This window comes from Chanodichthys erythropterus, chromosome 16, assembly GCF_024489055.1.
Source record: "Chanodichthys erythropterus isolate Z2021 chromosome 16, ASM2448905v1, whole genome shotgun sequence".
Classification (NCBI taxonomy): Eukaryota; Metazoa; Chordata; class Actinopteri; order Cypriniformes; family Xenocyprididae; genus Chanodichthys; species Chanodichthys erythropterus.
Genome location: NC_090236.1, coordinates 23,890,711 through 23,906,812, shown reverse-complemented (window position 1 = coordinate 23,906,812; position 16,102 = coordinate 23,890,711). Strand labels below are relative to the sequence as shown.

At 35.9% G+C, this 16,102-nt stretch overlaps 1 protein-coding gene across 5 annotated transcripts in view; it reads right to left on the bottom strand.

Annotated features, from left to right (window-relative positions):
- arhgef4 (Rho guanine nucleotide exchange factor (GEF) 4) overlaps positions 1–16,102 on the bottom strand; it is a 102,841-nt gene that overhangs the window by 59,243 nt on the left and 27,496 nt on the right. Inside the window, exon 1 of one of the 5 annotated variants that reach the window (XM_067362135.1) lies at positions 10,797–10,933. The exons of the other annotated variants lie outside the window; for them this stretch is intronic. Within the exon in view, the coding sequence (XP_067218236.1) occupies positions 10,797–10,835 (39 nt within the window). The 5' untranslated portion in view covers positions 10,836–10,933. Of the gene's footprint in view, positions 1–10,796; positions 10,934–16,102 lie in introns of those variants that run through there. 5 annotated transcript variants of the gene reach the window in all.

Below are 16,102 nucleotides of genomic sequence, written 5' to 3'. Positions count from 1 at the left end.
TTAATTTGTGTTCCGAACAAGAAGGTCTTACAGGTGTGGAACGACATGAGGGTGAGTATTTAATGACAGAAATTTAATTTTTGGTTGAACTAATACTTTAAAGGTTGGTGAATTTTTTAAGAATTGAATAAGAAAATTCTCTTATTCTCACCAAGGCTGCATTTATTTGTTAAAAAAAAAAAAAAAAAAATCTGAAATATTATTACAATTTTACAGTTTTCTATTTGAATATATTCTAAAATATAACATGTTATTGTGATGGAAAGCTGAATTTTCAGCATCATTGCACCAGTCTTTAGTGTCACATGGTCCTTCAGAAATCATTCTAATATACTGATTTGGTGCGCAAGAAACATTTATTATTATTATCAATGCTGAAAACAGTTGTGCCGATTAACATTTATGTGGAAACCATGATGATTTTTTTCAGGATTCTTTTTTAAATAGAAGGTTCAAAAGAACAAGATTTACTTGAAATATTTTGTAACTATGTAAAAGTCTTTACTGTCATTGTTGATCAAATAAAATATTAATTTCTTTAAAGTAGTGTACAGCATGGCCTCAAAATATGTTACAAATGAAAGTTTGAACGTTTATTATTGACATATGTAGAAATGTGACAATGTCTGAAAAAATATTTTCTGTATGTATTAACAAACATAATAATAGAGCAACAAGTGTGTGCAGACTGAAAAAGTGTAGGTTATATAAAAGATTTCACTATTTAAGTGAGCACCTTGAGTGCATCTTTAAGTGGACATTCTAGAGAATTTCAGGATCTGTTGGGTAAGCCAGGTCTAAATTTATTCCACCAATCAGACCAAAAAGACTGGCATGCAAAACCATACCACCATCTGCTGTCATTTCTATTATAAGTACAGATTATCTTCTTCAGCAAACAATAGTGTAAACAGTGCTATAAAAAGAGTTTATAATTTAATAATAAATAGAAAGTAAAAGTAATTTTAAAATGCAATCACAATCTTATCATTTTGCTGCTGACCTAATAATGAAGTCTACTTTTCCAGATAATAATATCTATATCATTACTTGTGTAGCAGATCAGGTTGTTCTGATCTTAAATCCCACAATGGAGTGTCATAAAGTCATTTACACTGGGACTGCATCATAAAAGAGAGAATGCACACTAATGTGAGCTCAGCGTGCTCTTGCTTACATCATTCCTCAAGGGTGCAGAATCGCTGCACAGTCCAGACTGAGCGTCTGCTTCCTCTAACCCTTAAGAAATACAAATGTAACATCAACAAACGGCATGCTTCTGCACATGAGGGTTTTGAGGAGGTCATTTGACAATGTTACAATGTAGCACACTACATATACTATTGTACTATTTCATTTTATTGCAATGAAAACTTTAGATTCAGGGGGAGAAAATCTGAGGTGCATTTCAACAAAGCAATTTTTGGAAACAACTACCATTCTAAAGTTTGGGGTCTGTAAGGCTGGAGTCTGCTTACCAAGGCTGCACTTATTTTATCCAAAATACCAGTAATATACAGTAATATTGTGAAATATTATTACAGTTTAAAATAACCAATTTCTATTTTATATATTTTAAAATGTAGTTTATTCCTGTGATGGCAAAGGTGAATTTTCAGGATCATTACTCCAGTCTTCAGTGTCACATGATCCTTCAGAAATCATTCTAATATACAGATTTGCTGCTCAAGAAACATTTCTTATTATTATCATTATTTTATTTTTTTTTTTATGTTTGTGGTTTGATATTTTCTTATTCTTTAATTTATAGAAGTTGCAGTATTTATTAATTAATAAAAGGATACATCCCCCCCCCCCCAAAAAACCCCAAAGTTATGATTTTTCTTTTCTTTCTTTTTTTTTTTTTTTTTGAAGGGCTCTTAAAAAAGTTAAATTAACTTACCTTTCACATCACAACCAAATTACAGATTTTTACTGAATCTTTATTACATCATTGTTTTTAATGCATCTATTTATGTATGCATCGTACATTAGAATACAAAACCAACAGCCAAGTCATTGAAATAGCAAGACCATCTTTCTCCAGCAGGTATTATAGACGTCTTTTGTTTCGATTTATGAGGATTCAGGAGGAGGTGTTTGAGGTTCAGGAGGAGGTACAGGGGTGCATCAGATCGCTCAGGCAACTGCAGTGCTGCAATCATAGGATCCTGCTGCTCTCCCCACATGAGCATGAGCTCATCCCATCGGAGAGGCCAACCACAGAGAGGGAATCACACACACAAACACCTCTGCACACATGCAAGGGAGCCACTTACAGGAGATACACACACTCACAGGGGACTCTTCTGTAAGACTGAGAAAGGTTCTTGCACAGTGAAACATTGCTATATCACTTATTTCTAAATAGAGGATTGGAGAAGCACAGAAATTAGATTTTATTAACGGGAATTTATATGCAAATGACGAGGTCATCTAAGACCACACCTTCTACCCAGCTCTCTCATCAAAAGGAATTTGACCTCTGCTGAGTGAAGCATCTGTGTATTTGAGGTAATTGTAAAAGAGTAAAATTTGTTGCACCCAATTAAAACCCAGTGGATGTACTAAAGAGCTTTAGCATCCTGAGTATAGTGAAGCATTCATGTGCACTGCTGTGCATGGTAAGTGGTCGTGGTGATTTAGAGCAGGTGCACACACAACTGAGACCCCTTCTGTGCCAACTAAATCAGCTGACTTCAGACAAGACAATCAGATCAGACAAACAGCTTTAACACCTCTCTCTCCAAAATCACCACGGTTGTGTTATTTTATATAATATCCTTCATAAGGTAAAATAACTACTGTAAACAACAGCTTTGAGACTGTATTTGCATTGGTTAAAATCTTAGACCTGCAATTAAATAATCATATTAAGTGCATTTAACTATATGTATCAACTATATGTATTTACTATAAATGTATTTTCCTACATTTCCCTGATAGTAGGAAAATCAATTATTATGGAATGCATAAACACATCTGAGGACATGATTTTTTTTTTTTTTAATAAATTATATTTATTTATTTATTTACCACACTAAATGAGTGCATTAAACTGACATCCCTTATTTTGACTTGTTCCAACACTCATCATTTCTATCGGCTCCATCTGAAGATTATATTTCTGATAAGTTTGAGGGCATGTGCTCACTTTACAAGGAATACTCTTGATTGAGCTATTATATCTACATCAAAGGTCCTTTTATCTTGCACTGCAAACCCCAACGCTCAAAATAATTAATTGGTTTGAGTAGGACAAACTTAAAATGTAAACAAACTAGTTCTGTCAAATTAACTTTTATGAGTATTTAGCACTTTATCTTTTTAAGGCAAGTTTTTTTGGGCAAGATAAATGTAATATCATCATCAGTAATATCATTGCGCCTGCTGCACCCATGGTATGGCAGCAAAGTTCCTTGAGGAGAGTATGGAATGAGAGTATAGTTCCTAGTCATATCGGCCAAGAAAATCACAACTTTTCATTTTCCGTCGGTCTTAACTACAGAAGAGTCAAGTTTTAAATAGGAAAAATATCTAAAATCTTTAGTCTTTTTTGAGCGAGATGCTAACGGTCTAATCAGATTCAACGATCTATGCTAAGCTGCAGCTATAACAATGCTACCGCCAGACCCAGAGAATGGCTGAATGGATTCAAAAAGGTAAAACTCAACTGTTTAACTTCTAGGGGAGTTGGAAAATGAGCCTATTTTCAAAAATAGTGGTGTGTTCCTTTAAGTGGGATATTTAGTAGTGATTAATGTTTTATCATGCTAATTCAGAAGAGTTTCTGTTAATGTTGGTTTTTGGAGAGTTACCATAATGGTGACAAGTGGTGCATGCGGCTTGGTTTGAGAGCAAGTATGTTAAATGCTTTATATTGCTGTACTCATTCAGGAAGGGCAAATTAGCAAATTAGCAAGTTAGCATTTTCTGAATTAGCTTGTTATATCTAGCTAAGTTTAAAATGTTTACATCGAGGTTACATGAGCATTTTAAGTTAAATGTATGAATTAGTAGTGTAACATTTTAGGTAAAGAACAATTAAACTAGATCTGCAGGTATGATGCTCCTTTTATTGGCAAAGTATAATAAACATGACCGGCATTTTAGGTTTTGTTTTTTGTTTTTTGTACTAGAAGTCTCGATCAGATATTCATTCAAGGATTTTCAACTACACTAGCATTTTAGTGCAATCATTGTTAAGTGTGAAGTGCATGATCTATTATATGAAGATCTCCAAAGGCAGCATGCAACACACTGGCTACATAAATCAGATCAGTGTCATGTCTCATATCACACTTGCATACTAAACATGGTTCTCTTGTAAATTTTCAGAAGATGTGCATGCTGTTTAACAGACAGGGAAGGTCAATGCTTCTGTTAAGATAAATCTAATTCAGAGATTCCAGTGACAACAAAGAAACAGAGACATAAGGAATGTTCTGCACTCATTCCCTTTCCTAGATGGGATCAGGCATTTTCAGCACTGCTTTCATTTTCACACTATAAAATATGGTAGAATTACTTGACTTGTAAGAATGCATTTTGATTACTATATTTTTTTATGGCAATCAAATTCATGAACTGAATCATGTGATCTTTAACATGTGCTTTTCTAACCCCTGATTCAGCTTAAGTCAGACTTTTCTCAAAGGAATCTGATAGTGGAGCATAATCTCACAGTCTTTTTATTGCTTTCCAAATCTGATTATCATATAATCTAAAATACCTCAAGATGCACTGAGGCACAAGAGGTTGAATTCACCCCCATTCATGCAAATTCGGGATCTCAGATAAAGGGCATGGCGTGTTGAATCAGTGGACCAAATAACAAGTGGTTTCTTGTCCCTAATGAGGAGGTGATGAGCAGCTTATGCAACGCACCCCTGCTGAGAAAGACAGAACTTAAAGCTGTGCTCTGATAACTCTCAAAGAGACACAGAAGAAAAATCCCAAAATGCACTGGGAAAAGACCTTTACCCTATAAACTCATGCCACAGCTTCCTGATCCTTCTTGTCCATTATAATACAGCAGCTTGTTTACCAAACAGAATGATATATTCTTTATCAGTGGTTGCATAACCTAAACAGACACAATCGCCAAAACACAAGGGAGCTGTTTTCCCCAGAATAGGTTTACAGGGCAGGGGAAATTATGCACACAACACTTACTTATTGAACCACTTGTAGATGAAAAACAAAAAAACTAAAAAAAAACTCACTTGTAGATACTATATGCAAAACAAAACAAAAAAAAAACTCACTTGTAGATGTTATATACAAAACAAAAACAAAAAAACTCACTTGTAGATGCTATATACAAAACAAAACAAAACAAAAAACTCACTTGCAGATGTTATATGCAAAACAAAACAAAAAAACTCACTTGTAAACATTATAAACAAAACAAAACAAAAAAAACCCGCTTGTAGGTGCTATATGCAAAACAAAACAAAACAAAAAAAAAACTCACTTGTAGATGCTATATGCAAAACAAAACAAAAAACCCACTTCAGATCATCAACTCACTTGTAGATGCTATATGCAAAACAAAACAAAACAAAACAAAAAAAAACTCACTTGTAGATGCTATATGCAAAACAAAACAAAAAACCCACTTCAGATCATCAACTCACTTGTAGATGCTATATGCAAAACAAAACAAAACAAAACAAAAAAACTCACTTGTTGATGTTATATACAAAACAAAAACAAAAAAAAACTCACTTGTAGATGCTATATACAAAACAAAACAAAACAAAAAACTCACTTGCAGATGTTATATGCAAAACAAAACAAAAAAAACTCACTTGTAGACATTATAAACAAAACAAAACAAAAAAAACCCGCTTGTAGGTGCTATATGCAAAACAAAACAAAACAAAAAAACTCACTTGTAGATGCTATATGCAAAACAAAACAAAAAACCCACTTCAGATCATCAACTCACTTGTAGATGCTATATGCAAAACAAAACAAAACAAAACAAAACAAAACAAAAAAACTCACTTGTAGATGCTATATGCAAAACAAAACAAAAAACCCACTTCAGATCATCAACTCACTTGTAGATGCTATATGCAAAACAAAACAAAACAAAACAAAAAAACCTCACTTGTAGATGCTATATGCAAAACAAAAAAAAAAACAAAAAAAAAAAACACAAAACAAAACCTAATGTGGTTTGTGAACTAATAGGTTGTGAATATCAGATCATCTTAAGACCCACTGAACTGCACACAGCACTTGTTTAAACTCGCATTCAATTACTAATGTTGTCAACCCAAAGATCCACAGAGGTAATGTTTAAATATATCTTATGGCCAAAAGTCATAATCTATGAGGACCATCTATGAAGAAAAACATAGGCTGGGGTCCGAATGGAGGGGCTTACAACACCCTCTACTTTACACTAGGTAGTTTGTGTAACTCTTTGAGTTGTAGTTTACATTCCTGTCCTGTTATCTCTCTCATTCTCTGTGTCTGAATGGTCTGGCCTTGTCTGGGGAAATAGAAAATCTGCCGACATCTATTATACTCTTTTTTCCCCTGAGTAAGACTACAGGAAGGCACTGCAAATGCTTCATTGCAAGACCTTTTAAGAGCAAAAGAACTTTACATAACATTCTATGAATATAATGTTTAGCTTAAGCCACGCACACTTAGTGAGTTAATGAATGTAAACTGATACTTATGACTGATGAGTTGCATTGTCTGCGATTACAGTCGGTGTTCAAATTCCATGTGTGAGTATATAAATCGGCTCCCGTCGAAGAAAACAATCGGTATGTGTGTTCAGTTCAGTCTTAGAATGTTTCAGCTAATCGTTAGGTGTGTCCCCGGCTTTAGACCCTCACTTGCATGTTCACTATACACTTCCGTGCTGTATTTCTGCTACTTTAAATTAAATTGTTTGGAAATGCTACATAAAGGCTGAGAGAGCTAATGAAAAACACTTAATAGCATTTGGTATGTTGTTTGTTTGGATTTGCAGACATTTCGCACAAACTTCTTCGTAGTTTCCTCATGTGTCACATGCCACAAGACTCAAATTTCACTAAATGTTTTGCTTAATGAAGCGCATAAATCTCTCACTGCTCACTTGTTTTCTTCTTCAACTAATTTTCCTGTCTATTTCCCTGTCAGGCCAAGTGTAACACAAGCCGATGTATTGAGTAACTGAGTGTGGTATGTAATCGTCATTCTAAAACCTGTATGTCAGAGGGATTGGGGGCCTCGAGCATCAACACACACACACACACACACACACACACACACACACACACACACACACACACACACACACCTATCAGTCCCAAACGACAAAATGCATGCTAACGCATGTATCCACACCCATACTTTTACTCACAACGTCTAGCTCTGACATGCCAAAACACTGTCATCTAAAGAGAAACCGGATAATCGAACTGCCTCAGGAAAACACAGATGGGAAAAACAACTCCCATTCATGTGCAATCCGAGCTCTAATATTCCTGGCGGGAGAGCAGATTGTGACGGATCCTCTGTCACAATGACTTTGCTTGAGAACGGTATTGTTTGGGAAAGTGCTGTTTCATGGCTCTAATTTCAGCTGGAGGTGTAGAGATATAAAAGGCTAACAGTCAGTGCTGTTCGTTCATAGCATGAAGTTTGACAGCTGATTGATTAAGTTGTTGACTGCTTATGTCAACAAAATTATGGCTGAAACGATCAGTACGCAGTTATGCTGACCAAGCTCATGCCTAACCTGCCTACATTTCCCACGCCAGAAAGCCAAAATATGAATTCAAAAGAATCTCTTTCAGAGAGACTCGGGCTGTGAGGATGCATTTATTCACAATCATAATCTGACACATGCTGTGCATAACATATTGCAATTCAACAATGGCCCACAATGAGAGGTTCTTACTTCACAGATGAAGCTGCTGAAAGAGCTGAGTAAGACGGCACTGCGCTTAAACTGAGCTGCTACTGCAGAGCTGCTTCATTACAACACAACTGTAGTGTCCTGTCAGGTGGCTAGATTTAAAAAGCACATTTCAGCATTCCATAAAAACAGCTTAGTTTGCTTTTATACCAATTAAAGAAGTAGGGGACATATTTGGGCACTTAAAGAGCTAGTTTGCCTAAAAATTAAACATCTGTCATCATTTACTCACATTCATGTTGTTCCAAACCTGTATGACTGTATGGCTTTCTGCTGCGAAACACAAACCACTGACTTCCATTGTATGAGTGGAAAAAAACAGACATTTTTCAAATATAACTAAGACTGTAAGAAAGTCATACAGGTTTTAAACCACATAAGGGTGAGTAAATGATGAAAGAATTTTCATTTTTGTGTGAACTATCCCTTTAAATCACAAAAATAATAAATAATAATAATAACAATGTAAATAATAAGCAAATAATAATAAACCATTTATTTCAAAATTGTTTTAATATTTTTTGACTGTTCCACAGTTATTGAATAATTTCTACAACTTTTTTTCTTAAGTTGATTTACTTGCTTACCATGGAGTAAACAGTGTCACTGAAGTGCTTGAGCTAAAATATGAGATGTGATGTTTGAAGAAACAGGTAAAGATTCTTTGTAAACAGTATATTGCCAATATAGTCATTTTAAATCACACTGTATTTTGGTCAATTTATCCCAAAATTGTGACAATATTTTGTAGTTATGTGCATTTGGGATACATCAAATATGAAAGTAAGGAGACTGCTATTTTATTCCAATATTGTCAGTTTCATCCAGAGAGAAAAGAATGAAATTAATTAATCTGGTGGGAATGTAAAATGCTTTTAAGAGAGTTTATTTTCTAAATGTCAATGTTTTATCCTTTAAACCCTAACAAACATTGGTGAAACATTTTGCTTGAAAAGTGTGCTTTAAAATCTGTAAAATAATGCAATGATATTCATACTGTACATGTACTGCAATTTTAGTGTAAGTTTAAAAATACTTTTTGGGGCCACTGTATGGAAAAATGCTAATTACATTTTTTGCAGTCTTGGTACATTTTTTAAGAGTTTTGTATGCATTACTGTGCATTTAGAAACAGGAATACTGACAGTGACAAAAATGTCCCACACTGACTCATTGGCGGCCAATGGCACCATGTCAAAGGGTTTCCACCTCTGCAGTGACAGTAACTGTAAATTCAGCTGGCTGGGAACTTGTCTCTCTCTTTCTGGGCCTATTTACACCTGGTCACTTCATGCATTTTCTCTGTTCGGATAGCTATCCAATCGTAGGGGTGTAAGAAAATATTGTTGATATTGATACACATGACTATCACGATATTATGTTTGGAAATACTGTATTGATTCTCAAAAACACTGTATTGATATTTATTTGTTTGTAGATTCATGACAGCGGCTTTGTGTTCGGCTTAAAGCTAACTGCTAGATGGCAGTGTTATCTCGGAACGTAAACTGTGACGCGGAGAAGCGCAAGGGTATATCGCTAGCGTTAGCATTAGCAAACCCAGCACAAAATACAATAATCCAAGTTTTTGCTCAGATCTTATACATACGGTGATTAGACATATCGCAATATATTGCCTTTCTTACAGTGTCGCAATATATTGCAATATATCGTATCGTAACCTCTGTATTGTGATACGTTTCATATCGCCAGATTCTTGGCGATACTCAGCCCTATCCAATCGTAAAAAAGACCAGGTGTAAATGTCCCCCGAAATGCTTTCTTTTTTTTTTTCTTTTTTTTTAAATCCAACCACTCAAACCACTTCAGGAGGTGGGTTGAGACAAATTCCAAAAGAAACTGGACCAGTGTAAATGCATGGTTGTTGCAACTACATACTGCATGTAAATTTTACTACTCTTAAAATGGTAAAAACATAAACGTGTGAGAGTGTGTTATACTAGCTCCCAGTAGACAAATATGATGGCAACACACATCACCACAGATATGGCCCGCAGCAATTGGGTAAGCCGAAAGTTTGATTATAGCATGATGAATTTGCATATATCGCAGGCATTAAAAATCTAATTTATATTCATTTTGCGGAGACACATTTATGCGGCCAAGTGTAAATGGTACAGTTTTAACAAATCGGACAGCTATCCAATCAGTAAAAGCATGAAGTGACCAGGTGTAAATAGGCCCTCTGTTAAAGTTAGGCTACGATCAAGCTGAAAAACTACTTGCCTTGTGCCACTGAAAACCATTTTTAAACAGCACCTCCCCAAATCCATGACAACGCTGAAGACGCTGCCAATACTGCTTCCCAACTGCGCGAGTCCACTCACGCACACTAATACAGTCGTTGGTGAAGCTTCAATGACTCAATGGGAGAAAGTCCAGGCGGTGATCTAGGCGTCCTTCAATTAATCAAAAACATATGCGATCTCAAGGAACAAACCCAAGGATACAACCAAACTCCTATTATAGGAAGTCTGTCAGACATTTAACACAAAAAACACTATAAAACTAAAATGAATCTCCAATCAAAAGTGATCAAACTTAATCTCATTAGACTGAAAAAAGCCAATGTATCAGATCCTGACATGCTAATATTTTCTGCGACAACATGTTCTCCTAAAACATCAACATTTCTTTCACCAGAGCAAATATTTCAAAAATGTTCCATTGAACTCAACACTGTCCTCTTTCCAAGAAGCGCAGTTACAAGATAACTTATTAAGAGCAGCTTCATACGAAAATGAACTGAAAAGCCATAACTAACCATGATGACAGTGTGATCCTAATCTGTTCTAACAATCCGTAACCAACAAAATGCTATGAAAACAAGCTGAAGCACCCTTACCTTAAAAAAACTTCGTAGGAAGTATATAACACTCAACATTGTGAGTGTGTTGAGGAGGGGACGGCTTCAATCGTCTTTCACTCCCCCTCTAACCCTCTCTCTCTCTCAATCCTCATGTCCTGTTGAGTTTCTCCAGCCCGTTGCGCCCGCATGCTTACTTGTTGCTATTTAGGAGCGCTCTAAGACTCATGGCACAGCCAGAGGGAGAGAGAGAGAGAGAGAGAGAGAGAGCAAGAGACACACTAAGAGAGACAGAATGAACCTGTCATACTATGCCAGTGGTTTAAGTTTCCTAACAATGAGCACTCCTCCGTTCAACTCAGCTATGTAAAAACAACCATGTTAGCCAGAGAATCATTTAACCATTTCACTTCTGCTCCTACTTAAAAGATTTAATTACACTGTCTGTTGCCGGTCTGAGTGTGTGACAGTAACAATAACAGCGTGCAAGTTGGGCTGCGGGTGGATTAAAAAGGGTGTTTTGGGTGGAAAAGAATGAGGTCATTTTATTTTATTTTTTATATTGTTGGGTGAATGTCTGTGAAACACCCAGTGTCTGTGCTAATGTTTTAATCTTACACCTCCCGCCCAGCAACGCTACCTGTGGTGTCTTGATTTATATAAACACTATGAGTGTGAGGTGGAACTAAACATCACTTGGCCGTTGCTGCAGTGAGGTCAAGTGGGCACACGCTCTCCAAAGGCCTGGTGTTATCATGTGTTTATGATAGTGGTGGAAAACATACTGGGGGACGGTTTAACCCAGAGGGCAGGGTCTGCAGTGGAAAGTGTCACAGCTGAGCAACAGATCTATGAGATGAGGAAAAAGGGCAGCGGTGTTTATTTGTCCAATAGCAGAGGTATACTTAAAGCTGAAGTGTGTAATTTCTGTGCCGCTAGTGTCACCAAAATGAACTGCAAAAATAATGGTTGTTTTGTAAACACTAACCTGTCTTCCATCAGTTGACCAAGCAGATAGGATCATTTGGGGCAGGACTTTTTTTTTTTTTTTGAACTAGTTTGTGAAAGATCAAACAAATCAACCTACGAATAGCTTACTTATAGTTGCATATTAAGCTGGAATAGGAAAAAAAAAAAAAAAAACACTTTTGATGGGTATATAATAAACTTTGTAGCCTTTGATTGTTTTCCCTGAAAGGCCACTTAAAGGGATAGTTCACCCAAAAATGAAAATTATCCCATGATTTACTCACCCTCAAGCTATCCTAGGTGTATATGACTATCTTCTTTCAGACGAACACAATCGGAGATATATTTAAAAAGATCCTGGCTCTACCAAGCTTGTGGTACTGGAATGGTAGTGAAAGGGGCCTGTTTAAAGTCCCAAAAAAATGCATCCATCCATCATAAATATAATCCATGTGGCTCCAGGGGGTTAATAAAGGCCTTCTGAAGCGAAGCTATGGGTTTTTGTAAGTAAATATCTATATTTATATTGTAAATATCTATATTTAAAACTTTATTAACTATAATAACTAGCTTCAGGAAGCTCAGAGGACAGAGCAAAACAAAACACCGGTCACAAATTAGAAGTCTAAAATGAGAAATTTTAAAGAGAAATGTCGGAGGATTTCGATATAAGAGAAGAGGAGCTTGAGTTTGTTGCACAGCCCTATTTGTATAAACATGAGAGGTGTCTAAGCTTAAAATACATCGCTTCGAGGGGTTACTAATTTGGTGCAAGTTCACTTGCGGTCTTCTGGCAGAAGCTAGTTATTTTAGTTTATAAAATTTAAATATGTATATTTTCTTACAAAAATCATCGCTTTGCTTCAGAAAGCCTTTATTAACCCCCTGGAGCCGCAAAGATTATATTTATGGTGGATGGAATGCAATTTTTCTTCGTGGGGAGGGGTCAAAACAGGCCCCCTGTTCACTACCATTATAAAGCTTGGTAGAGCCAGGATCTTTGTAAATATATCTCCGATTGTGTTCGTCTGAATGAAGATATCGTCACATACAAATAGGATGGCTTGAGGGTGAGTAAATTATGGGATAATTTTCATTTTTGGGTTAACTATTCCTTTAATGTTGTCTTCTTGCACCAAAAACAGTTTTCATTTTTTCTGAATACTGAATACAACTGCAACTGGAAAAAAAAAAAAAAACAGCTTTCATTGCATTGAACCTGATCTGAACTTTTCACCAAGATAAAACATACACCATTCAAAAGTTTGGGCTCAGTAAGTCTTTTATGCTCACAAAGAATTTCATTTACTTGATCACTAATACAGTTACAGTTACAATTACAATGAAATTAGTGATGCACTGATTTGGCCGATTTTGATTTGTTTACAAGCAAACTGGCTGATTACGATACTTCCAACACTCTCAAAACTTTTCTGCAGAAAGTCATTTCCCTTCAGAGACACACTCATATAAACCCCAGTTCAAAGTTTATATTTTTCTTCCTATATTTCGAGTATCACAAACATTGTTGTGCCTGGTATAGTTTTTGCATTGCTGGTGCTTCTGCGTTTTCTATTCTTCACGTCCGTCTTCAGAGTGTTCCGTCTCTGGCCTGTGTTAACATCCTGTTTACCACTTTGTAATATTTCCACACAAATTCAATTTTGGGAAATGATTGCAATGCAGTGCAAGTCCAGAATAGTGATCGGCCAAAATAAAACTAAAAACCGAAGTAAATCAAGAGGATGAGGAAAGACACATTTTGGGTAATACAGTAAAGGACAGTGATTCCAAGGTAGCATATTTCTGCTATAGTAATGCATCCAAAATGGCATGTAAAATCATGTCAGTGTAAAAGTATGTTGGAAAGACAATAGTATAATGGTGCCATTTCAGTATCAAGATTCATATTTCACTTAAGCTTTGAAAAAGTGTAGGAGTTCTTGACACAGAGTGCCCTCTGCTGTATACATGTGGAAATGCAACCAGGGGGCAGTAAAGGCCCATCCCTAGATGCTATGTTAGATACTTGGGAATGGGATTTAATACTAATATGATGAGGATTTATCAGATTCAACTATCAGAATCTAATGGGGAAATTTGTTATTATCTGAAATCTTGGAAAATATGAGCATGTCAGTCGATACACCTGCACTGTAACAAATGATTTGGTAACACTTTACAATAAGGTTTCATTTACTAACATTAGTTAACTAAATTAGCTAACATGAACTAAAAACTTCTACAGCATTTATTAATCTTAGTTAATGTTACAATTAACAATTACTAACACATTATTAAAATCAAAAGTTGTATTTGTTAACAATAGTTAATGCACCATTAACTAACATGAACAAAAAATGAAGTTATATTTTTATTAACTAATGCAATTAACCCTAAACCAAACCCTCACCCAAACCCTATAATAAGTAATATGTAGTTAACTATTATTACTCAGTACTTAAATATATAATTGTTCAATGTTAGTTGATAAGTAATACATTAACTAATGTTAACAAATGAGACCTTAATGTAAAGTGTGATTTTTCAAAATTATTTTAAAATATTTTACAAGAAAATACCATTTCAGTCTTTCTACTTCAAAATGTCATGTTTAATTAAATGTGTTACTTGCTGTTTCTTTGTAATTATTTGTGAAATTCACTAGCAATTGTTCAGTATTGTTTCTACACCATTTTTTGTTTTTAAAGAGTGGCAGATACAAAGACTGACCTAAAAAAGACTGGCAACTATTAGAATTATAACCAGACTTCCAAAATCCAAATTATTGTCTGTTGATCAAATGTTTTTTGTCCTATTATTTTATATTGTAGCCTAACAAAGAACGTCTTCTATTCTCTGTTTTGTCTACACCTTTTTGGCTTCATTCACAGTCTGCTGTGACCACAAATCACCGCCTGCTGCCCACAACAGCAGACAATTCAGCCGAACTCCTCAAGCCCGTCCTCTGTGTCTCTGCCTGTAGTCTCCACTGTTTCCTGGGTGATGGCAGCCTCCCTCGGGGCTATTCAGTGTGTCAACTCTCTCTGGGAGGTAGACGGTCGGGGCAGTTGGCGACGGACCAGTAGCTCTAGTGACCGGTACCCCTCTATCTCTCTCCCTCACACTTCTCTCTCTCTAATTTAGTTTGACACTGTTTAGTCGAAGGCTTTTCTTGAATGAGGCCATTGTGAACAAACTGACTGAATGACAGTCACAAAGGAGAGTGTCCGTTTTTCGATTTCTTGCACTTTAGCAGATAAAGATTTCCACAGTATGAGCAAGATGACAGGACTCTGTCACAATGCTTTGTGAGGGCTGAGGAGAGGCTTATGATATTCTCATAATGGACATGAACTCTGTCAAGAGGCTTTCACAGAGACAAAGAGGTGGGAAGACAGTATGCCGGGAATCGACACAAAACGCATTATAATTACAAAAGCAGTCGGAGAGCACTCAGCTACCCACCAGATCGCTCACAGCAGCCTCCCACCACGATTCTGACAACTCAGCACAGCTATACATACAAAAGCACTCAAGAAAACACACCCGCACTGAAATGTACACAACGGCCCGTGCGCGTGTTCCCAAACGGAAGCTGTATGTGAAAAGTCAACTTTTATAAGCAATTCAGGCACTGCATTTAGTTCCTGCAGGAAATTAGTAGGTTAATACTGAATTCTTGCAAAGCATTTTTCGGCCCCCACAATTTCCTCATGCCCCATTAACCTTTTTTAAAGCACCAGAGGCACAAATGTTTTCTACTTAAATACTATTAGATATATTCAATAAACTATTATTGTAAATAAAATAAATATAGAAAAATGTTTGTTGATTCAATGTTTATTGCTATCCCAAATTTGGGGATAAATAATAATAAAGCAGCACTCACACAGTCCAACTGTTTATTTAATTTGTGTTTATTTATTGTTTATTACTATAAAATAACAATATCACAGGGTCGGGGTTTTAAACTTATATTTAAACATTCTATCTGTAATATTTGAGCACCTCCTTTTACTAATCATTTACTGAAAATAAAAAGAGAGAGTTTCAGGCTCGATGTTGTAGCCTGCTGTAGAAAGTGCCATAATAGCTTATCCTTAGAGGTTCATGTTTTAGAACCAGTAAGTTCTGCAATTTTTTATAGTCTTAGTTTCACAGTACATCACAGTAGTCATATAAGAAGGAAACACATCACATTTTAAAAGACCATGTAGCATGGGTCACAAAACCTTGACTTGACGCTTGTTTAACATGACCTTCAAACCTTGGGTGGGTCAATCACACGGAGTGACAACTCGTCTGCTAGGATCACGTGTTCTCAATTGTTTGTTTTTTTGTTTGTTGTAAGAAAGGTGGTTCCTTAAAAAAAT